Consider the following 26,062-nt stretch of genomic DNA (forward strand, 5'->3'; position numbering starts at 1 on the left):
TGTTTTTTTTTTGCAAACTGCAGTTGGACAAGCATCTTAACTGCTTTTATCTGAGACAACAGTGGTCGCACCTCTCTCAGTCACAGAAATTCTGCCAAGTGTCTCTCCACTAGAAATACTGTAAGATAAGCTCTCACAAGGCAATTTCACTATTCTATGGTCAGAATGTGGCAGCAGTGGGGCTTCTGCTAGCTTAATTATTTATTTTAGCAACTTCCCTGCTCAAAAATTCTGAAGACAAAATTGAAATGCTGATATGAATGTGCTCATTGGGATGAGTTGGTCACTCTCTAGAGAAGGCAACCTTCTTGGGATGACTATTCTCTTTAGCTCTCAAAGTATTCTAGGTCAAGGCCATTACTGATTGGGACTGGATCACAGAACATGGGCAGAGACCCAACAGCCACAGTAGTGAAAGGCATCCAAAGGCAAGCACTTATATTGATCCCTTCGTTTTCAGACAAGAAAGATGGGCTGCAGAGAGATCCCAGTGCCTGATCCGCAAGACGGCATTTTGAACACACTCTTTGTTAACCAAGTGGTCAGAACAACCCACCCAAGGTGAGAGAAATTTTCACTAACTGCTTATGCTACTTTTTTTCTGCCTAAAAAAAGTGGTTCCTTTTTTTTTTTTTTTTTTGGTAGTTGATGTCCACTTAGAATCAGGTATGTTACAAAAATGGACTTAATTATGTAAATGGTCCTTGCACAGTATGTGGTTTCATATCAAGCTGGCACCTCTGCCAAAAACTGAAGTTGCCTAAGTAATTGTGCAGAAGTCCATAAGCACCCTGGCTCCTGGAACATTAACCACTCTGAGATCCTCAGGAGAAAGGCAGTCTATAAATACGAAGCTTTACGGTTACCCTTAGTTACTTCACTTTTCAGAGCATAATGCAATCTGTCCCAAGTCCCATGTTTTATTTCTGTAGTGGATTCTGCTGTCCTATTTTATATATTGTATATCATGCATTATGTTGCTCTAGTAATTTTTTTTTGAAGATATTGTTCCACTATTATTTTTACTCGTCTTGAAAAATGGAAATAGGCGGTAATGGAAAGGAAGGCCTGCTGGCAGAATCTTTATTTAATTTGCACAGTAGAAAGTTGTCTTATGTGTCTGTCTACTGATCAGGGATCCAAACTCGTAGAAGAGAGGGAAACAATCCACTTCTCAAATCATGAATTTATATCAATTTATTCCCCTTGCCTCGTTATGGACGGAAAGTGTTCTTGGAAAATGGCAGGACAGTTTTGGGCTACTGAAGAAGATGCCAAAAACAAATGTTCAGAGACGGAAACCTGAACAGTTTTGTAATGACAAAGCATACTAATTGAAATTAGTCACATAGTTAAGAGAATTCAGAAGACGGAGGATCACTTTTTTTTTTTTTTGCCTTTCCACCTCATGAATATAAAATGTGCTTGTAATCTTAATACTATTCCAGATAGAGCAGCCTTTAAATTCACACTTCACAAGACTCCAGGGAAAATAAGTTACTAATGAATGGTATTTACAGTGGCAGCATTGAAGCATGCTTTCATTTACTCTTCTAAAGTTACTTGTGTAAACTACAAGTAATTAAAAGAAACGCAGAAAGTAGTTTCTCCTATTAAATCCGGTTCAGGCTAAAAATAAATAAATATAATTACTGAAATGCTAAGTAAGGCCAGTGAATCTGCCTCTAAACTGAAACTGGGTAAATGGCCTATCATCAATTCCCAGGAGCCTTAAGACTACAAGGCCTGTAGGGTACAGAGTCGTGCTCAATAAATATCTGTTTAATGCAGAGCAAGACCCGGGCTCCTGTCGCCACCATGCTGAAGGTTTCAACAGTTTTTTCATTATTGTCCCCTTTTAGACTTTTGTGTCTCTATTTGTGTCGTTACCCCAAGAAATGTGAGTATTTGCTCGTGTATTACGGTCCTTTGGAAGGACACGACACTAGTATCTCAGAGCCAATCTCAGGGCAATACAGCCCCCCATTGAGAATGTATGCTGCAGAGGAGTGCAGTTGTCTTAGATGACAAATGTCACATTTATCTATAAAATGTGTTATTTAAAAGTTATCAACATTCTGTTGGCCTGTCTTCTAGAACAGTCTGGGTAGGGGCAAAACCAAACAGGACCACAGGCCAAAAGGATGCTGCTTACTGATGAACTCTTGAGGGGAACCTGAGTACTATACCCAGGTACTTGAATGAAATGATACAGGAGTAGCCTTCATTTAAGAACGGAGATGTGCAATAGGGAAAAAGTTTGCTAGAAGCTGGGATGCCTCGGGTGGCTCCTTTTTTGGGTGGTAAACTCTAACCTGCTCAAAACCCCCATCTTCACTCCTGGTACCATTGGTGACGTAACAAGTTCTTGGTTTGTCAGTAGGAAATAAACACTCTGTATGATTATTACGTAATCTTGAGCAATCGGCAGGAAAACGAAAGAGTTTTCCTAAACACCTCTATTGTTTAAACAGACACAGTTCCTCCCCACACCGGACAGAAGCAAAGAGGCTCAAGTCGACTTTAAAAGAAGAAGAAATACAAAGCCCTGCTTTCTCTTTAAACCTGTGAACAATAGAAGGTCATGTGACGCAGTGGCCTATCATCCAGCACATTAATAGCTGTGCTAGAGTAATTACACTTGTGGTATTTTTGCCTCAAGTGAAATTCTGAAATAAGAGGATGGAAATTATGATACTGCTGATAAATATTAATAAGTGAACTTTTAATTTTTTTGCCACAATATTCAAAATGCTAAGCATCCGCTAATGCTGAAGCAGCCCGATGTGTTTGCCTCCAGGGAGTACGATGCTTTGTGCACTTAAGAAAAAAGTTTAACGGAATTAAAATTTAATATCTAATTAGAGCAAGGCTAATATATTTTGAAATGAGTGGGGGAGACCTGTGCCTCTGCTGCATATTCGGGACGGCCATTAATCTTACCTGTAAAGCTGCATTGAGAGGTGTGCAGTAGGCGTGGCTGCTCTGCATGTTTTTAATAAGGGAAGGGTTACTGTGTAAGAAAAAGATAAAAACTCAAAGTTAAACACAGTCGACTCCGGAGTTCCTAGCTAAGTTTTAAGCTTGCTGGTGTCCTTCCAAATCAGCAATTTCCCCCACTAACAAAACCGAAGGAAAGTCAGGCTTTCTCCCTGTCACTGCTCTGCGGGGCTGGTTTGTGTGTACCCTCTGGGGTTGTCAGACTCCGCTACTGAAGGAAACTGGGTGTAAAATTCTGGCTTAGGTAGTAACAGGCTCGGGTCCTCCCTCCAGAGCTCTCTCTCTGCAGGTTTTTAGGAGTTACCATGACTCCAGCCTCCAACAGGAAGGCAGCAAGCAGTCTAGGTGGTTGGGCTGGGGAAGGCAGTGAGCTAGCTCACAGCAGGGGCTGCTGGGCGTGAGCAGAGAGAATCTTGGCTCGTAAGCGTCCTCGAGATTTGAACTCTACAGTGACTGCTAGAGGGACGGCAAGACGGCTTTTAGGGAACATCTACAAGGCACGTTTATTGCCAATGGGATGTGGAGAGTAGGGTATGCCAGGGGAGGGGCGTTCCTAAATAAGGGGATGTCTAAGCCAAATCTGGGAGGGTCTGAGAATATTTGCTGCTGTCTCCGTTCCTGGACCAAATGAAGCCAACATACTGTTTTCAGAAAATCTCTAGCCTCAAAAGGATAAAAATACTAAAAAATATATATTGAGCATACTGAGGGTAAAGAGTACCTTCCAGTAAGCAATTACCTACATTTATCAGAGGCCTTTAAAGGAAGTATACTCGATATTACCTATTTCCTTCCTGTGCTTGGAACATTTTAATCATTCATCTCATTACGTTTACATTATTCTAATGAGTGAACAAGTAAGAAGAAATCTGTCTAGCCCAGTAGTACACACACATTTTAACTCTAACCAAAAATTCCCTTTTTACTTGGGGGGGATTATGGGTTAAGCACAAGAATTTAGTTCTAGGGTCCCTGTAAGCTGCTGAATCAAAATACCACCAATATTTGAATTAAAGACGTCAAAAAAGCATTATTCAAGGCACTGGTGTTCCAAAGAGAAACGAGAGCAATACATGTACAAATCACACAATTTAGTTTCGTTGCAGAAAGCTGTGGCACTGCTATTGGTGAAATGCAAAACTACATGGGATGAGTCAACCATGCAAAGCCAAAGCAACAGCAGAAAAAAAAAACAAAAGCAAGTAAAGGCTCTTACTGTGCGACAAGCTCGTCAAAGTTTTCATCGGGGCAGTATTTGCGAGGACGGCCTCGTTGAATATGGCGGCCACGTTTAAACTCTTCATCATCAACTGTCCAAAAGGACCCAAACTCATCCTCTACTCTGATAAAGCACTTATGCAGTGAGAGGTTGGTGCGAATGGCACCCTGGGATAGGAGCAGCAGCAAAGGAGATGGAGTGGCAACAAAAGGAGACGGGGTTGGGGGCAGAACAGACATCCAATACAGGGAACAGGAAAAAGAAAATAAAATGCAATAAGCATAAGCAAATGGTTTGTGAGGGTTAATATGCATTGCCACCTAAAAGCTACTAGCATGTGATGCAACAAAGACCAGCAAGCAGGGCAGGGGGACTGGTGGGTATACAAAACAGGAGGGATGAAATGCTTTTTTGCTTCCCTTAGCTGAGACAACGTGAAACCAGTTCTTTGGTCTAACACCATCTAGCAGCCAAAGCCTCTACGTTATACTTGTTAGCACAATCCAAGCTAGGCTAAGAAGTTCAAACATGGTGGACGTACCCACTGATCTTTTGTGGCCTTCGTTTTTGGAATTCTACTTCATCCACTGTCCATACTGCCCCTTTAACGTTTTCTACTCGCACAAAACACTTGTGAAGACTAAGATTATGACGCACTGCATTCTGCAGCAAGTATAAAAGAGAGAACATTTACATTTTCTATAAGAAAAGACTCCAAAAACAGCAGTAAATTCAGCCTAACAGTCCACATTTGTAACGCCATCCCCAAGAGCTGCAGCTACCACCCCCATGGAGGACCTTCTCATGGTTAAGGATGTCTTTTCCAAAAGCAAAAAATAAACTCAAATTATAAATTAATTGCATGTTGGCATTTTCATCTAGTCTCTGGTAATAATGAACCAGAAGAAAGTTTTTAGTATGCATACAAGCCCAAAATCGGTTCCAGTGTACAAATCTGAAAATGTTAAACAATAAAACATGCAAAGCATCAAACTGCCCCTTTTAAGCCCACCTACCTCCCCTAAAAAGGGGGTATTTTTTTCAAACCGTGAAAGAGGAACACTTGGTTAATACTGCTAAATAGTTTCTGGCTTTTAAAACTTCCATAGGTCTTATGAAAAATTCTAAAGTAGCTTTTACCACCGAGAATATCACCTTGTGTAGCTGAAGGATTCGGGGTAAACTGACCCCACAAGAGATCAGCTATGTCTAAGAGATGGCTCGAACTATTATATATGGGCAAGTATTTTAATTGAGTAAATGCCAAAGGAACACAAGTAGAACTCTCAATGGCAAAATGACTATATTCCTACAGTTGGCGTTTCTACGGACCCATCTTGTATGGTTATTAGTCCTTTCTGGCCATTCCTAAGCTGAGACCCTTAACATCAATAATTTATGAAAAAGGAGGATCTCAACTCAAGGGTGAAGAGCTTTTAGTATCTCATCTTTCTTTTGGGTTTGGAAGAATCCCTAACCCTTACTAGGTATAGTTAACAAGCAAGGGATCCTTTCTTTAGTCCTGCCTGGTTAAACCTAGGGATCTGGACTCAGTGCTGGACATGAAGATATTCTAAAGAGATCCACGTCATTTAAAATTGTCATCTTATTCAGAATGAGAAGATCACTCAATTGGGGCTTGAGAAGTTGACATAAACATCACACCTCACATACTATGTGAAGTCCTCACTCAATTCCAGCACAAGCATTTTGCACCCCTCCCCATTCTGCCACCTGGAGTATTTCCTTCCTGAATTACCCTTAATGGTGGTGAATCTTGCTACTCTGAGAGGTGCTTCAGTGTTGGGACAATTACAATTGGTGACTGTAAGGATCAGAGCTACATAATTTTTCTTTTCTGATACGGAATATTTAGAAGATAATGAGACAAGTTTTAATGCATGGTATGATGCATTACTTGAAAGGAGAATTCACATGATCAATTCCCAAAGAGTTTTTAAGTAATATCAGCATAACAAGAGGTAGGTTCAAGATAACCCAGGTGACTAACAAAAGGACACTCATGATTCAAAAAAAAACTGGATGAGTTTGCTTAAAAACAAAAATCTCTAAACTGAAAACATTTGGCATGTCATACACTTGATAGGACAATTTTCTTTGCATATAAAATGCATTCTAGTCTTTGAGCAATTTTTCTTTAAAGAGACTGGGTCTTGCTCTACTGCCCAACTGGAATGCAGTGGTTCAATTATGACTCACTGAAGCCTTGTATTCCTGGGCTTAAGAGATCCTCCTGCCTTAGCCTCCAGAGTAGCTGGGACTAGAGACATGTGTCATCACCCCCAGCTAACTTTTAAAATTTTTTTGTAGAGATGGGATTTTGCTATGTTGCCCAGGCTGGTCTTGAACTCCTGGGCTCAACTGATCCTCCAGCGTCCCAAAGTGCTGCGATTACACGCAGGAGCCACTGTGCCTGGCTGCATTTTAAAAAATATATTACCCAAAGGCATACGACAGAAGGTCCATTGTTATTTACTAGAACAAAACTGAGGTGGTACAAATAAACAGATAAAGCCAATTTCCTTTACAAATCTGGGCATTATATGTCTAGGAGACATAACTTGGAAAGAAATCAACATAGCTTCTAATCCTAATCACTGTCTGATGTTTTAAAATAAGTATCAAAATGTATAAAACTGAAAGGGCTTAAAGCTACTTCTAATAAAATAATTTCTGTAGATCAGGTTGAGCAATATAACCATGTGAGTCAAGACACAAAGCCAAAACTTCAGTTCTGTTTCCCAAAACTGCACATCTAAGCAGAAAGCAACTGGAAGTCAAGAGTTTTCAAAAAAGATGTGTAAGCTCTTTTCAGTCATAACTTTAACTGAGCATTTCATCTTTTGTCTAAGATCATGGTGAAAATAAGGACACAGAAAATTATACCTATTTATGAGTCATTAAGTACTTCATCTAAGGTTGTTTATATTAATGACACTTTTTTCCTGCAGTTTGCAAAATGAAAAAGTTCAATCTGAAGATCTAAGCTTAAATATTATATTCACAACTGGTAATTATTTTTAAATTTCATCATTTCCATTTATAAAAGGCAATCTGAAGAAAATGTCTGCCTCTTGCTTCAACTTCCTAAATTTTTAAAAGCATTCATGGCTAAAGATCCTTTTATATTTTATCTCCTAAGGCAGGCTGAGGCAAAGAGGGTAAGATTTTGAACATTGGTTCCCTTCAGTGCCCAAGTGTCTTAATGGAAATGAAAGGATAATTTGGGCCATAATAGAGATTCACAGCTCTGTAAAGTTGATGAATTAATTCTATGCTTATATTCGTTTTAAAATATTAATTTATCAGGAACTTAACAGAGAAAATAAATTTTTCTGTTTTTTGCTTTGGTTTTTCTCCAGTATAAAATTAAGGAATTAGCAAGGAAGGCATTTATTTCAAGTGAAGGAAGTTTTCCTTGCATCCTGTAACACATCCCTATCATATTTAGATCAATCACACGGAAAAATATCCTCAAATGTTTGTATTACATGTCTCTAAATGTTTTGGATTTCGGGGGTTAAAAGAATTCCAGGTAGTTAAAAAAAAAAAAAAAAAAAGCAAAAATACAAATGACAGAGTGTACCTGTCCCCTTCTATAAGCAAAAATATTCAAAAATGGGAAAGCCCAAGAATGCCTGAGGGCTCAATCTAATAGAAGGGAATAAGTAATACCAGTGAAATCTTTGAACCAGCTGCTGAACTGGGAATGAGGTAAGCCATATTAACTCCAAGCACTGCTGGGGTCATCCAATAAAAACTAGGGAATTTGACATGTGGTGTTTTTTTTTTTTTTTTTTTTTGAGACGGAGTTTCACTCTTGTTACCCAGGCTGGAGTGCAATGGCACGATTTCGGCTCACCGCCAACTCTGCCTCCTGGGTTCAGGCAATTCTCCTGCCTCAGCCTCCTGAGTAGCTGGGATTACAGGCACGCGCCACCATGCCCAGCTAATGTTTTGTATTTTTAGTAGAGATGGGTTTTCACCATGTTGACCAGGATGGTCTCGATCTCTTGACCTCGTGATCCACCCACCTCGGCCTCCCAAAGTGCTGGGATTACAGGCTTGAGCCAGCACGCCCAGCCATCTGACATGTTTTTATAGCAAATAGTGTTATAATGAACTTCTACAATCTACTTTTCTTCCTTAGTATATCTATGAGGGACAATCTTTGTTTTTGTTGTTTTTTGAGAAAGGGTCTTGATCTGTTGCCCAGGCTGGAGTGTAGTGGCATGAACAGGGCTCACTGCAGCCTCAACCTCCTTGCCTCAAGCAGTCCTCCCATCTCTGCCTCTGGAGTAGCTGTGACCACAGGTGCATGCCACCATGCCTGGCTAAAGTTTTTTTTTTTTTTTGGAGAGACAGGGTCTCACTATGTTGCCCAGGCCAGTCTCAAACTCTGGGGCTCAAGTGATCCTCTTGCCTCAACCTCCCAAAGTGCTGGGATTATAGGCATGAGCCACTGTGCCTGGCCAACAGCCAACAATTTCTTGACTTAAAAAAAACAAACGCTTAATAATACATTGTGTTCTCCATTAACAGCTAGTACTTAGATTGCACAGCTTTCTCTACTAAATGGGTGAATGAGCTTTTCATCCAACCATTGAAGGCTGCGTCAAGTTTGGTCATTTCTCCAGGTTCTACCTCTGGAGATACATCTCTGCAAATATTGGCTGTGGCTGAAGACCGAACAGCATGGTGTTTGTGGAAGTAATATGGCAACCTTAACTTTTGGGCAACAGTGTCATCTCCCTTTCTCTACGTATTCCAACCAGACAGATCATTTTACTGGCTGGCCCCCCCAAGCCGCTGATGCCTGTGTAATGAGAGTCTTCCATCCAAGCACTTCAGCCACAATCACCCTGCTTTCCCAATCAAGTACACCTACAGATTGGACACTTTAAGAATATCAAAAGAATACAAATGTAGCTTCCTTACAGCACAATTGCATTTTATCAACAACAAACTGTTCTCTGAATGTCGACCCAAGACTAAACAGGCCTGAGAAAGCTTACCTTCCACGTGGCCGCGTTGCGTCGGAAGTAAGCAAACATTCTTGTGAACCAGTTATAGATTTCATTTAGTGTTAGCTGCTTTTCTGGAGATTCGAGAATGGCCTGTGAAGCACAATGTAACAGAAGATAATTTATGACCAAATCAGCAGAGTCGTCGTTACACAGTTTCTCCAAAATACACAATCACTGGGCTTCAGAGCTAAATCCTGAGAAAGGTTTCGCAAAATGATCTAAGATTAATGGTTGTATTTAATAGTTCAATAGCAAAATTCAAAATGGAATTATCTAATTGTTTTGAGTTTTTATTTCTGTTTCCGTACAGAAATATTAATTTATTAGTCATTCATAAAGCAGAATCAAAGAGAAATGCAAAACATTTCACTAGCTGATTAAAGCTCAGTAATTATTTAGAGCTCAGATTAATTCTAGGGATCAGAGATTACTGTAGCTTGTGATAATTGACTTGCCATCTTTAAACAGGCTCATTTTCACTGTTGTGTGAAATGAATTTCCTAATAATCACATCGTATTGTAATACTTAATCAAAAGCAATTATGTTATATATTGCAGTTTTAAAAAACCTTATAGAAAAGGTTTCAGCATGCTTGCATACTAATCGGTTTTAAATCTACTTCATCAATATCTATCCATGTACACATACACCTTTTGATAGAATTTCATATACTGTGTTATTTACTTACCTGCCTAATTAAAGATGCATATGTAAATGGTGGTCTAACTTCTGCGTTCTTATAAAATTCTTGGTTCTGCGCAATATCTGCTGAATAAGAATCATTGTCCTATTAATTATCAGTTTTTAAAAATGGGCTGGTCTACAAGAATTGCAGATTACAACTCTACGTGAGGCAAAACGTGGAGTATCTACCTGAAGAAATGGGCACGTTGTATTTGTCTGAGTACCGCCTGCGGATGGGTCCCACCGTGTGCATGCTGGTGGTGGTGATGACAGAGGGGCCTTGGGTGACGGGAGTCAGCGGGGCAGTTGGGGTTGTTGGAGTATGAGGTAAGCTCTGTGGAGAAGCCTCCGATGCGGACTTGGAGAGAGTGACACTTGATACCAGATTCAGCTGTGAGGGAAAATAAGAGATGTCTTAGAGACCTTCAGGAAAACAGAAACCCAGGAACCACGCATCCAGCGGGAGTAATACAGAGGATGCATGGACAGTGCTCTTTCTCTAAGCAGATACATCTACCACGGACCGAAACACAAGTTGAGTCCTGCGTAAACACAATTCACTTAGGATGCAGCATAAGATATCTCTGGCAGCAGTCTCTTTTCAAAAGGCTGCTACGTGGGTGTTTACGGACTCAAAAAGGGGCTACCTACCTGAGTGAGATTGAGAAAGCCTGAGTCAAGACATTTCTTTGATCGTGATGTCTCAACTACTTTCATCGCCCATCAGGCCTTGTCAACCTCAAAGAGCTCCAGAGTCCTTGGCAATACCAGTAAAGCTGAATATTTTAGCAAATACAAGTTGGAACACGCTGGTGTACATCTGAAGTGTCCAAAAGAACTTTCTGCAATATCCTAGCACAACCCAAGACCTCTTTTTACTTAATAAAAATTAAAAATTAAAATTAAACTTTAATGAATTTAAAAGGAAAGAGTCCCATGTGGTTAGTAGCTACCATAGTGGACAGCCCAGGAGAGACTACTGAAGGCCATCATGCAGCTTCCTGGATGACAAGAACTACTGCAAATATGTGTGGCCTATCACTCATATATTAAACACAATGCCCCTGATCCCACAGCCGTCATTTGTTTCCATCAGTTAGCAGAAAATAATTCTTAAAAGCTTTATGGACAATCTTTATTAAATCTATCAAATGAAGGCTTGGTATCTATTAATTTTTTTTTAATGTGATATTCTTTTACAGAATACAGAGATCTGGAAATGTGAGGTTTTTGCTGAATTTTTTTCCTTCAAGTTTTGAATCTTCTATAAAATAGAAAATAATCTACTTCAAGTTAGTAAATAAATATTACTTATTTGAAGTAGGACAGAAGAAAATAGGTCAGGAACAGTGGTTCACACCCGTAACCCCAGCACCTTGGGAGGCTGAGGCAGGATGATCTCTTAAGCCCAGGAGTTTGAAACCAGCCTGGACAACAAATAGAAACCCTGTCTCTATTTGAAAAAACCCAAAACACACACACACACACACAAATTAGCCACATGTCATGGCTCACGCCTGTAGTCCCAGCTACCTGGGAGGCTGAGGTGGGAGAACAGCTTGAGCCCAAGAAGCAGAGGCTGCAGTGAGCTGACTTCACACAACTGCACTCTAGCCTGCGTGATAGACTGAGACTCTACCTCAAAAAAGAAAGGAAAGAAGGAAAGAAAGAAAATAATAGATATAAATATTTATATAAAAAATAATATAAACATATCTATATGTAAATATATATTTATATAAAAAATGATATAAACGTAACTGTTTCAATTTCTCTCTTACCTTCACCCTGAAGTGCTGTTCTAACAAATACTAAAAGGGATAACCCTTTTCCAAAACATGTTAGAACATAAATATTACTTTATGTCTGGCAATGCTGAAGAATTTGGTTGTTTTCAGCATATTACTGTTTATATGCTATCTCAGATACAAAGAAAATCCAAGAAACTTCTTCAGTAAAGTAGGCTTACTTGGTAACATTTTCTAAAACCAGATTTCAAATCACTCACCACAGTAAGTCTATTTCATGAAGTCTAATTCACCATCGCTACAGTCAGTCTTAAGTACAAGGCAGTATTTGTGGAAGGTATTAAAAATGAGATTCCTCTGAGATCATAATCAAAGAACTTATTAAAAGAGAGTTCCAATATGTTGGGAAGACTCGACCTTTACTCATACTCTAGTTAAAAAAAAAAAGGCCATGAGAATCCTAATATGTTTGGGTGAGTTTCATAAAAAAAAAAAAAAAAAAAAAAAAAAAAAAAGCAATGAATCTGAAGAAAAGAAAGATCAAATATCACGAAGAAATACTAATGGAAAAATGTAAACATGGCGCTGGAAATGGAATTTGTGAGCGTTGAGTTGTGCTTTTTATTTTCGGTGTAGAATGTTAACTCGGTGAGCAATAGACAGTCCCCAAGAAGAGCAAGTTACGGAGATGGCACTGCCCTTACAAATGCCCCAGCAAGCTGAGCAGATGCTGGGAGCTGCTTTTTCTCTATAGTGCTGGAAACCTGACTTTATGACACGCATTTGCAAACTAAGTGTGAACAGTTCAGAGTAGCAGCCGCAGGATGGGGCAGAGCTGAGAAGCCAAGCGGGGAAGAGTTGGGGCTGACCTCTTCTTCACCTCAGGCCTTAATCATTGACCAAGTCCAGGAACAGTACGTATAAGCATCAGCCCAAGCAAAGGGTCAAGGAAATTAGTGCATGAAAGGCTAATGCTCATAAATATACAGCTTTTATAATTCAAACGTTGCTAAGCCTAAGAATCTCAGAGCACTTTGGAAAGTCATGGGTAACATTTGTAAAAATCATGTTTGAAAGCACCTGCCACTGTGTGGTCTCCTTTAATTCTCCTACCACCACTAATATCTGAGATGTTATTACTCATATTTTACAGATAAGCAAACTGAGGCTTGGCGAGATTAAATAATTGGCCCATATTCCCGACCCAGACCCAAAGTCAAACCACACACTTATTTGATTCTAGATCCTTTGTATAATCATCTTATGCACAGTTAATGGGAAAAATGAACACTAACCAGTTTCATTTTTCTGTATACTCATTTTTGGAAAAGATTCTGTGCAGAGCATTTTATCCCTGCTTATGCATGACATTCAACACATGTAACTGAGCAAATATAAGGCAGTTAGTCCTATAATGACAAAAAGAGGAATAAAACACCGAATTGCTGCCCTTAAAGTGCTTACCACCAAACACATATGTCAAAGGCAAAGATACACAGTAATCACAATGCAATTCTGAGGACTAACTCTGCTTCTTGGCTTCTCTTTTCAGTTTAAGAACATTTCCCTAAACACTGTGGCTTTCTTTTAAGATGCAATAAAAATTATAATGTCCTTCATGCACGTTCCCTTCCAGTTTTGGGAGGAAGATCACCAAGTTTACTGAGCTCTAGTTTCAATGTCAGAAATCAAAACTCATTCAGCAAGTGCAAGCTCATCTTTCTGGGTGCTCACAGCAAAGAATAGACAAATCCCACAAAAAAATGTCATCAAAGCAGAAAGGATGTGACTCTTATAGCTTTTACCAAGATCTCACCACTAGGACTCTAGCAAAAAAAGGTAACAGTGAAAAGTAAAATCCCTCCAAGTTAGCATAATCCACAAAGGAAGAGAGACAGGTAGAATTTTCTGGAGGCTTTTGAACATAGCAAGTGGAAAGAAACACTGAGCCCGAAGAGAGCAGAGAGGAGGCTTACCAGGCTTGACAAATGACACCGTGATTCACACCCACTGCTGGGCTGTCTCTAATAAGCCACAGAGGAAGCAGCCAATCTCAGCTAATTACCAGATAAAAATGTATTGTAAGGGCTCTAATTAGGAGACGCGGATGGAGGTGATCTAATGATTAAATGCTGCATTTGAGTGACCCCACCATCAATGTGCAGTGGTGCAAGATGTCACTGGAATATTTTGTAGAAACAGTAATTTTATTTCAAGGAGGGGAGCAGTAATATTTGTAATGATGGCTATGAGGTAAACTAATTAAAAGACAGTTCCTAGAGGAAGAGGGTGGCTGAGAGCAGCTGTGGCCATTCCAAAACCAAGTGCCAAGTCTCAATAGAGGAGCTGCAGTCAAGTGGAAAATTTCTGCCTGACCTCTGCCCTTGCTATTAATTTGCAGGAAAACTAATGACACATATACATATTCCCACAAAATTGTTCTAATTGCTAATTTGCCAAAGGAGCCCAGATTCCAAATTAAACATGACTGTAGCCTATGAGGGAAGGAAGAAGAAAAAGCTGTACACTCCAAGTACAGGATGCTTTGCCACACAAAATCGTTTGAAGGCTGAACCAACAAGTTAATGAAATGTCAACCTTGTCAACTGATTTAGAAGTGTCTTAACTTTTAAACTTCTGTTTGATGATCACGTGCTTGTCCTGGAGAGAAACCACTTTCGAAAGGGAAGGTTGAGAGAGAGAATGGAGAAGAAAGATTCAAAACAGGCTCTGTGTTCAAACCAAACCTGCTCTTTTAATTAAGGCCTCTTTGAAAAAGAGTGCCCCCCTCAAAAAAAAAAAAAAATTAATTACAGACTTAGAACAGAAGAGAAAATGGGGAACGGTGTGGGTTTTTGCTGTAATCTTGAAATATTCATCTTAATTGTAAACCATTAAATCTTAATCATCAATTAGAAATGAAAGCATCTATGCTTTGTGTTTCTGATTGTAGTTAAGGTTTTAAAAGATAATTTTTTCTAGGGCATGGAGCAGGAAGAGAATGCTGGGAGGGTTTCTCTTCCTGATGGAAAGCCTATTTTTCTTATTGTGTTCATTTTCTATTTAAAAAGAAGTTGCTATGTTTAGAAGAGTCAGAACTCTGATATTTTCTACATGGCAAGTTTCCATCATGTGATGATTTCAGCAAAGATAATCTCTTTGAAACTCTGGCCAAAAGTTAAATTCTTATGTCACTTAAAATTACTGTAGGGTTTTATATTTTAAATTTATTTGTACTCTCAGGCATCAGTTTTTCTTTTAGCCATCGAAACTATTCAAACTTCATCAGCTACCCACTATTCTGCTTAGTCCTTTAAAAAAAAAAAAAGTTTTTAACAGTCAGATCTCCCCTCCTGTTTAAAGATGATGAGTCACTCGCATTAAAAAAATAAATAAACTGCTGATGTAAACCCCTGACAGAAACAGACTTGTAAGTATTCCCATAAGAACTCATTTTTATTTTTGTTTGTGCTCTTGCCTCACATGAAAACAGATTCTGAGAACAAAAGACAGACCTGAAACCCAAACACCAAGGGACACAACTGCGTAGTAGGGACTTTCGGGCTCACAGAACTTGTTTTTCTGTTCTTGGTTTTACTGGCCTGAGCCAGCTGAAGTCCTGCTTTAAGTGCACGGTGGTGGCGTTTCTAGGCATGAATCACTGAGTTCAGACATGGCCTTGCTGAGACTGGCGGGATGGTACAAGGCCGCGCAGAGGGCAGGACAGTGGGTGGCAGCTGGGGGCCTTTGTTAAAAGCCTTTGCTCTCCTCTACCATCTGAGCCTGGCCATGTTTTAGAGACGGTGCTTGTGGAGGGCCGTGACTTAGAAGGTAGTGGTACTGGCAGGGATACTAGAATTAAAAAAAAAAAAAAAAAAAAAAAACACTCTAGTTCGGGTGGTGGGGGAGCACTTAATGAGAAAAACAGTATATAAATCAGCTTTTGTGTGTTGTGCCTGAGAATCCCTTTTTATGACTGCTTAATATTATTTCTCCAACTCTAAAGCAAGGACCTAGGCAGCCCAAATGATCCTTGAAGAGTTAAAAGACCCTTTTTTTCAGGGGGCACTTTGTTTTTACAGGAGCTAAAAACGCTTTCAAAACAGTCCTAATTGCTATGGTTAGAGGAAAAGAAAATGTGTAAAAATGAAAATCTAATACTGTGTTTCATTCCAAATATGCAAGTTCCTGTAAGTGTTTTATAAGATTTTCGGCAAGAAGGATATACCACCTACACTATAATTACGTGCCCACCAAATCTAAAAGAATGTGGTTTCTCCAGGAGCAGGAGTTGTTCTCTGATGTGTAGGAATACCCTGAAGCAAAGCGTACCTCTCATGTATTCAGTATTATAAAATACGATTTACAGTGTTTTCCTGACATAATGACAGATAGTCAAGTCTTTTTAAGAATTTCGTAGCAATTTAATAGAGTCATCATACCACAGACATGTTTTTGTTGTTTTTGTTTTGTCCTCTTAGTTTTTCACTCCCTCTCCCAAATGAAGTATCTTGGCAAATTCTCCATAGGGTAAGCATGGAGAAATTAACCTCCCAGAAATACACTTGGGTATTTACTTTGAGAATGTTTACTGGGTTTAGAACAAAAGAATATCAATTATTTTCATTAGGGCAGTTTACTATTGTCTTGTTTTTTGCTTCTCTTTCCACGGGAAAGAACAGAATCTTTTAAAACTTAAAATAACAAGAAATGCGGCCATTCTAAATACAAGAACTGCTTTTCTGGTCTATGTACCTGATAGCTAGAACTTAGGGATGCTCCTGAAACTTACACATACTATATACTTCCATGCAGTTTCCAGACTTAAAAAAACTGAAAGTTTGAAAAGCTTGTCTTAACTGATGTTGGCGATTCCTTTCCTTCCTCTACACTGATCCTCGCCACTCAGAGACCGTATCGTGCACTGAGTCCTAACCTAAGGTCCACGAAGCTGACCTCTTAGCATTTCTTCCTATTCATCTTTTAGGTTTCAGCCTAGATGTTATTTCTCCCAGAAGTCTCCCCTGACTTTACCATCCTGGGTCAGCTGTTTTACTTACAGGTAGCGCAACTGACGAAAAGTAACAATGTGTGAGTGTGTATGTAGTTATCTCCCAGTTTCTTTTACCAGACTCCAAACACCTCCGTGGCGGGGATGGGCCTCACTCATGTGACAGACTACTTTTTGTTCTGTATGTCACATGCTCAAGAAACACTGGTTGTTGGAACAGTCTGATTGTAAATGCAGGAAATCCCTTTCCATAACCAACCTGCACTTTGAGTCTTTGGTTTTGTTCTAAAAGGAAGATTTTACTTAGGTTTAAAGAAATGTGACAGCAGGTAGGAAGAAAGGCTGTCGAAGGAGTCTGAGGGATGGGAAGCCTGTGAGCTCCTGTCCCAGTTCACCCATAAGCTTTCTGCCTCAGATCCATGTCTAAAAACTTAGGCACCTTCCCAAGATTAGTGTATCCTGTAACTATCCAAATCTGATGAATCCCACAATAGGATCCAGAAAATGTGTCTATGAGCGGATGTAAAAACAATCTAAGAATGTTTTAGCAGTTTCTTTGATGCAATGAGCTGAGGACTGGTTGAATGACTGGATACAGCAAATGACACTTAACACCCAAATGGCATTTAGTGAAAAGCGAAAAGCAACATTTACAGCAAAGCATTCTATCACTTAGTGACTAAGAATTTTAAAATAAACATGAGGTTTCTTTTACACAGAAATGGAAAAAAGAAAAAGCTTCATGAACTTACTGGCAAGGTTGTAACATGAAAGTCCCTATCTATGGTTAGATTTGAATCCTGGTGACTGCTTGTTTCAAATCAAAGATTCCAGAAGGATACTCATTCAAACAAATACCATGCATTCTATTATTTAGGGCGGAATAAATTAATTACAGACTGCAGGGATTTTGCATGTGAGAATCAGTCACCAGATAGCTCTGGGCCCTTAAAGTTGAAAGCATCAAGGGTTGGCTGCATGTGCTTGCCCTTCTTTTTTTTTCTTTTCTCTTTTTGGCAAAGAAGTGAAAATTTATGCAAAACATTACACATCTACTTTTTATAATTAATTTCCCAATGCCTCACCTATACATATTTTAATAATTCCTGATTTATAAGATGGTATCTGTAATAAAATTTTCTATTTTCCAATAAATGAAAAGAAGGCAGGTTCACTCTGACAACAGAGTGTCACACAATATCTGCTTGTCAGGCACCAATTTTTACTTCTTACATGTAAGTTAAAGGATAAGGAATTTATAATGCTGCCTGTGAAGGGAACCACTTTTCATACACAAATGTGATCTTTTTTTTTCTCAAAGGGTAATACAACAGTACATTTACATAAACTAATCCAAACAATCTATGTATTTGACAATGGCAAACCTCACACAGACGGCCCATTGTTGGTTTACATCTTGGAGTTCTTTATATTGGCTTGTAGCGCTGCTCTAGCTGTCAAAGGTTTGACTTGGACTCTAAATAAATGGTTATAGAAGTGCTGTGCAGCGATATTGGACTTCTTTGCAAAAGAAAACCTGCTGTGTATGAATTCAAAAGCTATTAATTTTTCAGTCAAAAATATTCGTGCCTATTTCTTTTAATAAAGAAATACTGTGCTGAGCTACTAAGAGATAATGTTGACTAGTGGTAGAGAATTTTCAATAGAGCAGTTAAAAATAAATTTAGTAGGAGGTCCCCTTCAAAGTTATAATTTTCTAGAATGCAAAACATTTTTTTTAAATACTAATCAAGACAAACCTTCCATCCCTGTTCATTTCCCCCATGGCTGGCTTCTCCCTGTTTACCGCCTGCTTCCTCTGGTCCATGTGGAGAATCCCAATGGTCCTTTTGTGGCCCACGGGGCTCGCGTACATGGTGCTCTCTGCCAACACTCAGCCCAGTCACTCGCTGAGCGCCCTACGGGGTTTTGCAGTTCCTTCTCTTGAACTGTATCCTTCCTCCTCCCAAGGAGCCCAAGATCTACACCTATAGAGCTGGGTCCAATCATCATCCTATCGCTGTTTTTGATCCGTGGAAGAAGACAGAGATAATCTCATTCTCTTCCTCGTAGCTGGGTGAAAACTCCCAAACCGTTCAATCTGGGAAAACTGTTTCACTAAAGCTGTCTAAACACTTTCAGAAAGTTCCAGGGCAGTGAATGTCTTGTGCAGGCAGCTATGCCTCTTCGAGATGACTTCAGCCAAGTCGTCTCTGAGGCTCGCCAATTTGCTTAGCTGGGTTCATGATCTTCCCAATATCCTTCTTTAGCAGGAGGAGTTGTTAGAAACGGCACCGCTGACTACTGATGCCACAACGCGGAATGACCTGGTTCCTTTTTTCCTTTCTTTTTGGTAGCCTACACAACCAGTCTTACAGCCATTCACTGTAAAATACATGGCAACTAAGGACTCCTTCCTAGTAAAAATGGATGCGCGAAGTGTTTAATGATTTTATGTCCTGTATCTCAGTAATGTGTTCTGTTTCAGACATTAATTTTGCCTGCCAACTGCATCTTGGCAGGCTACCATATTTGCTGGGTTAATAGTCTGACTCCGTTTTATTTCTATCACCATAAATCATACATATATGGGTGTATGTTTGCTTTATTTATAGAAAAAAATCAGTCAAAACAGATAAACCAATACTTTGCCATTATGCTGCATCATTGCATATTGATTAAAATTGCTGGTACTAACTATAGATTGTCAACGCTCAATTAATTTTCACACAGTGACTCCAAGCAAAATCAAATAAAGGCAGTGTACCTTTAAATTTTACAAATCTTAAAATCAAGGAGCAAAGCACTGTCTCCATTTTGAATAATCAGTTAAAGCTACTAGAAGAATTTTAGAAATGTAAGAGAAATACAACCGTTAAAGAGATCCATTCATTAAAAAGGAAGGAGGTCCAAGACAAAATTTTAGGTTCAGACACCATCCTTCTGCTTTGATACTAACAGCCTGTGCTGGGATGACGCCCTTCAGGGTCCAGTAAAAGGGAACAAGGCAAGAAAGAGGAGATTCTTATAAATTAAATGTAATTTCAGTATACTATGTTTGGGCTCCTAACTGTGAAGGAATAATTTTCATTTCAAACTCCTTAGTAACCATTACAGCCTCTCCATAATTTAGCCTCTGACTGTTCCAACAGTAAGTTTCTTATGTCTTTCCTCTGTTCCGGTTAGACTGGACGAGTCCCTGCTCTTTTTCTCACACACTGCTGTCTCTCAGCTTACCCGAGCTGATATGCCTCTTTCCTTTGCTGTCATGGTTTGGCTGTCTTCTCTGCGTTCCTACCATTCAGAAAGACTTCCTTTTTCCAGGGAGCTCTCATAATGTATTTCAGTACCTTGCTTTAGCAGCAGTCATTCTGCCCTTAAAGAAGAGCTGAATGCTTGAGTCTTACGGGAAAGGACCATGTCTGAATCATCCTGTATTCCCAAGTGCCTAGCATACTACATTCGTCATAAAAGGTAACCAGAAACAGTCGCATGAATCTAAGGCCTTCAAAACTCAAAGTTCTACCAAAGCAGGCTGGTCCTCCTTCCAGCGTTTGGGGTGGGGAAGCAGAAAAGGAATACTGTAAGTTTTGTTTTTTCCCCTTGGTGGGGATCATTACTTACAGGCTGAGGGGCGGCTTTGGGTTCTGTAGACTTCACATGCAGGTGGGTCATCATGGCTTGCAGGCGCTCTTTGTCTTTTGCAAGCTAGCAGGAAGAAAATGCTTTGTTATTTCTCTGAATAAAGATGCATGGCTCTTTTAATACTATAAATGATACATATTACAAATTATACTATGGCACCACAGCACATGATAAAATCATTTTCATTGCTTAATTGTTTTCAAAATCTACATGACCACTGCCAAACTCTAAGTAACTGGAGGTGTTGGTGTGAGATTTCTCAACACAAGATACACTAGACATTCACTGGAGAGTTCTAGACCTGCTGGCACCAGACAGTCCCATGGAACACAGACAGCTAAAAGACAAATGTGAATCATACCTATTAACCAACCTTATTCATGAGAAAATCCAAAGGAAAATGAGCTAGGTAGCTGAAACTCATAAATTCATCTGTTGTGGTTATGGAAAAACTCCTAGACAGATGGATACATTTAGGCAAAATTAGCTTCATCTTTCTGAACAGGTAGGCATAGATTAAGACAGTGCTGGCACGTGGTATTAGTAGGCCAGGAGCAGACTACAAGGGATGACAGGTTCCCATTTTCAAACAAGTGGAGAATAAGGTGGTTCATTCATTTACTCAAGATTTGAGTACCTGCTATGTGCTAGTCTCATCTTAAGTTTCCTTATTCTATAAAAAACAATCTTCTGAAGTCACACAAGTTTCTAATTGGATATGCACAGTAGGCACTCAAATACTGCTTATTGGAAGCTACATCCTTTATGCTTTGCTTGGACTGCTTTAACACGATATTTTTGATAGTTCAAGACAGTTGGGCATAGGGGACGCATAATGATTACTTCCGTAAAAGAAGTGGGAAATATATCCCCTAAAGATAAAGGGATAGTTAAGAGAACTGCTGTGGCATTTAGGGAAAATGGAGAAGAGATTAATATGAGAGAAAGAAGGGGAGAGGGAGAGAATACAGTTTAATTTCAATACTTTTGTAGATCATTTGTCCAAAGTAATGCCTTAGAGTTAAGGAGGGACTCATTAGTTCTGCCACATAATTAACCTTAAATCCTTTAAAACTCAACCATTTTTTTCAGGTCTAAAATTATTCCCAAATTAAAAAATATACACCTTATGTATTTAAATACAGTTATTTTCTAAGGAAGAAGGGGGAAGGGGGCTGGGGGTTGTAGAAAGGCAGAGAAAAGGGAGAAGGGAAAAAGCTTCCAGCTGATCCCTACCGGATGACTCAGTCTCAAGCCATATCACATTTGATTTTTTTTTCTTTTTATTCCCTTGTGGTTCAGGGAGGAATAAATTAAGAAAGAAAGTAAAAAAGCCTTACAGTGTTAGCATTTATCTTTCAACAAACAGGAAATGAAAATGATACCATATTAGGAGCCACTTGATGTTATTCCTCCTCTGTTCTTAGTAAGTTACTGAACAGCCAAACTAAAAGATTCTCTGAACACATAATGCTAAAGGAATTTAGTTTTCCAAAGTGGCTTAGAACAATTAAAATGTTGGGAATGGTATTTTTCTGCCATTACTTTTTTTTTTTTTTTTAATGTAAGTATCCTAAGTTTTTTGATGTCAAATACTCAGACTTTTTAAGAAACGTTTTGTTTTAAAGTTATCATGGGGCAGAAGGAATTAAGAAATCAATTGTATTTTTCTTAAAAACAAGAAGTAATCTGCCATGCTGAACAATACAAATTAAAGGGTGAGAGGTGATATTTACTGAAGTCTGCTGAATATTAATTGTGACTGACTTTGGGGGGTAAACATTGTTGATGTATCAGTTATAAAGACTTAAGTGTGGTACAAGGAAAATCTGAATCCCCGACATCAAAAGGAATCATCTTCTCCATATTTCTAGCCAGAGGTCTACCAAGCTGATCTTTTACTGGTCAGCAAAGGTAGTAACACTACATTGCAAACACATACCTAAAATTTGTATACACGGTCACTTCCAAAAACCCTGGAGGTAAGTGCCATTGGAAACGTATTCATATTTTTCCATGAGCACACTGTTTAGAATTTATCACCCATTCTGAGAGTTACCCAGGATCCTCAATTCTACCACCCTACTTCTAACTTTCTGGTTTTGTTTGGTTAGTGCAAACTAACATATAGTATCATATTCTTGAAAGAGTTTTACACTTTAAATCAATTATAGCTCTAACAAACTGTTTTAACTATTACAGAAAGAAACCCGCCAAATTCAGTTTTTCTTTTTTTTAGGCAAAAAGGCTAAACGTTCACACCTATTGAAACCACACCCTGTCTTGCATTTATAATACTAACTGAGCCTTCCAAAAGCTTTCACATTCTTTATTACTTCTTATGCCATCATCCCATGAGCTCACCATCCCCATCAATTTTCACAGCATCCTTTCATTATTAAAAGATGAGGAGACAAACATTTAGTATTAGCAAGTATATTCCAGCATTTCCTCTTAAACTATAAATTCCATGAAAACCAAAGAAAAGGAGGTTGAGGCGTTCAAGCCAAAGGCCCACTAAAATTTGGTTGACAAATTAAAATTTGTGTTGAAATATCAAAAGAGATTTACTCTCTAAAAAACTTTCCCAGTGGGTATGAAATGAGTATCTAGCATAAAAGGAATGACAACAGCCTAAACATAAGAGAAGTTGCTTGTGCAGGGGTCATTTTAATCTATGAGTTTGTTCTGTACCACGTTTTGTACAACGGTGGCAGAGTGTAAATGGTTAGGGTGTGGACACAACAATCACACTGTGCTGTACTCAAATCCTAGCTCAATGACCCTCAGCACATTATGTAATCTCTGTAAGTACTCAGTTTCTCCTTCTAAATATGGAATGATCATCTCTGAACTCTGAAGGGGTGTTCTGAAGATCAGAAGCGTTCTTGCAGATAACAAGCTTAGCAAAATGACTAGTGCTTCATGAATGCTCAACAATTTTTTTTTTTAAGAAAAGTGAAATCGGTCCAGTGTATCTAGACTTCTGCTGGCTGACTATATGTTTGAAATCTGGATATGCCAAAATGGGTTCAGTGGAGGTTGCAGTTGGGCTAACCGGGAAGAGAAGTAATTTTGATCATTTCAAGAATGGAACCGAAAGCGAAGGAAAGAGGAAGCCCACTTCTTAGCAATTTGTTTCAGGTTCTCACTGTATCTTCCCCTCATCTTGGGCAAATATTTTTCTACCCTTTGGCTGAAATAGGTCATCTCCTCTTCGATTAGCCATGGCCACAAATTAGGTTTGAGATAGTTTGGGCTGCGGAAGATCAGAATTTGTGTATTGCACCCGAGCCACTGATAACTGCCAAAGGCTAGGAGCTCCATTCAGCATCCTCAAAGATACAAACTGAGATTAAACTCATTCTTTTAACAGAGAAAAGGGAACATGGTTTGGGGTTCATTTAACATCACCATTTTCTATGTTGTCAGAAGGACTAATCATTTTAAGGCCAATCTGGTGGTTCTCACTCACGAGAAACAAAACTCTGCTGAAATAAATGAAAGGCTTTGTATGTGTAAAAATGCTACAATTCTTGAGGGCAGATGAGAAGAAAGGGTGAAGACACTCCTTTGATTTAAAGAGGCTACTGTGGCTATTTCAAGTCCCTTAGTCCTATTCTGTTTTATAATTGGGGAAACTGAGGTTTGCAAGGTAAACATATCTGAGGTCAGGGAACTGGGAAGGGGGAGAAGTAAGACTAGGTTCCCAGTTCTATGATGGTTTGTCTGAGTTTTCCACACTAATGTGATTCTAAAAATCACCTGGAACAACAACTGAAATTACAACTCTTAGTCTCTCTCTCAGCTGTCACGCTGAATTACTGCTCCCAGAGTTGGGCGGGATTTTAAATTATGAAAAGTAATGTCTTTTCAAAGAACCTCCATGGAAAGGGGGACATGGAGTTTTAACAGGCCCCTAAATGAATGGATGAGTTCAGATTATCCCACACAATGATGATCTCCAATTTAACCAACTAGGGTCTCACCTAAACGTGCTGGAGTCAACACTCCAATGGTGAGACCTGGCAGTAAGTATTTTTAAATAAGGACCCAAAGTGTCCGAGTTAAATCAAGTTAAGTGGGAGACACGACTCTCGGCCATGGATAGAGAAGGCCTTAAAACTTACAGGTTTCCTCAGTCGTTTATTATGCAATGATGATCCAGATTAACCTGATTTAGGCAGAGCATATTCATGTTACTTAGGTAGGGTATATCCAATAACACAGGTCTCTAAAGTACATGTGATCAAAAGAAGAAAACAAGGGGAGAAAAAGCAGTGACCAGAAGGAGCAGAACTCAAATTACTCTACCAAACTGAGCAGGTAACAGTTATTTCTGATCTGCCTTGCCGAACTATGGTTTCAGAACTTAGTACCAGTGAAAAACTTTTAAATGATTTCTTTCACACCAACCATAGCATTCAGGTGGTGGGCAATATATGGCTCATTTCACCCCAATCGAAGAATTTCCCTACTTTTATTGTACTCTGTCACCATCTTAACATTCCTTACATGTTATTATTAAAGACTCTCTTGACATTTAAAGCAGACGCACACTAATACTCAGTCATAGTCTAGGAATTCTAATGCTCCCAGAGTAAGGCAGGATTTTAAATTATGAAAAATAAGTGTCATGGTTTTCACAGAAGGACATGGAAGTGAGAAACCCAGAGACTCTCTCTTCTTTTTCTTGGCTCCAGTCACAAAGCAGTGGCAATATGGAACTACCATGCTGTTAGGCCCTCTCTTTCCCTGACGTGCTCTGGGCTTGTGGAGGGAGAATCAGGAGGCTCTGGGAGGCCGCTGCTATAGAAATTGTCCTGAGTATTGCCTCGAATAGGGTTAGACAGGGCCAAAGGGGGATACATTACAGATAATAAATTTGCTAAAGTCTAGGAAGCTGGTGTGAGATTACAAATAGCACCACTAATGGTACGGTAATCACATGTAAAGTTTGTACGGTAATTGATTTGTTTAAGGATTAATGTCTCCCTCTGCTACTGAAACTTGTGCACTTTTCTCCCTGCTGACATTTTCTTAGAGCTTACAATTCCTGGTGTAGATGATTTGGGCGATGTGGGAGTGATCCCGGAGTCACCAGACTCCAGCCTTGCTGGGTGGCCCTGGACTGCCCACGACAGAGCTTCACAAGGCAGATGGGCATGGCCCCCAAAGCCAGGTTTTAAAACTAGCTCCTGCATAGAGCCACAGTTATCATCTGGGTGGAAGCGTAAAGCAGGATCCCACAATCAAAGGAGTACAGGCTACAAAGGCTGGCTAGCCTCCTGGGCTCTGCCCTTTTTCGCCACCGGCTTTCAACATGTTAATCAGACCTCCTAAACCTCAGTTTCCTCATTTGGAAGGGGGCCCTGAAAATTATTTCTTTGACTCTAAGAGACTAGTGATTTTTAAACCACCATGGATTTTTAAACGACCATGGGTATCTTCCCAAAGAACGAAAAGAGACACTACATTAAACACAAGACATACAATGATTTCCAATATTACATTTTTCTTTTAAAAAGAAACTATGGGCTGGGCACAGTGGCTCACCCCTGTAATCCCAGCACTTTAGGAGGCCGAGGCAGGCAGATCACTTGAGCTCAGGAATTGGAGATCATCCTGGCCAACAAGGTGAAGCCTATCTCTACTAAAAATACAAAGATTAGCAAGGCATGGGGGTGCATGCCTGTAGTCCCAGCT

At 39.4% G+C, this 26,062-nt stretch overlaps 1 protein-coding gene across 12 annotated transcripts in view; it reads right to left on the reverse strand.

Annotated features, from left to right (window-relative positions):
* Positions 1-26,062, reverse strand: part of FOXP1 (forkhead box P1) — a 432,878-nt gene that overhangs the window by 11,161 nt on the left and 395,655 nt on the right. For 10 of the 12 annotated variants that reach the window (XM_010350106.3, XM_074404545.1, XM_010350107.3 and 7 more), the window contains 6 exons: positions 20,336-20,419; positions 10,142-10,343; positions 9,957-10,036; positions 9,256-9,357; positions 4,761-4,882; positions 2,944-3,013 (listed from right to left, as the gene is read on the reverse strand). In XM_010350106.3, coding sequence (XP_010348408.1) covers positions 2,944-3,013; positions 4,761-4,882; positions 9,256-9,357; positions 9,957-10,036; positions 10,142-10,343; positions 20,336-20,419 — 660 coding nt within the window. The remainder of the gene's footprint in view (positions 1-2,943; positions 3,014-4,760; positions 4,883-9,255; positions 9,358-9,956; positions 10,037-10,141; positions 10,344-20,335; positions 20,420-26,062) is intronic. The other 2 variants (XM_074404548.1, XM_039477217.2) reach the window with 1 other exon arrangement.

This window comes from Saimiri boliviensis, chromosome 8 (genome assembly GCF_048565385.1).
Source record: "Saimiri boliviensis isolate mSaiBol1 chromosome 8, mSaiBol1.pri, whole genome shotgun sequence".
Lineage (NCBI taxonomy): Eukaryota > Metazoa > Chordata > Mammalia > Primates > Cebidae > Saimiri > Saimiri boliviensis.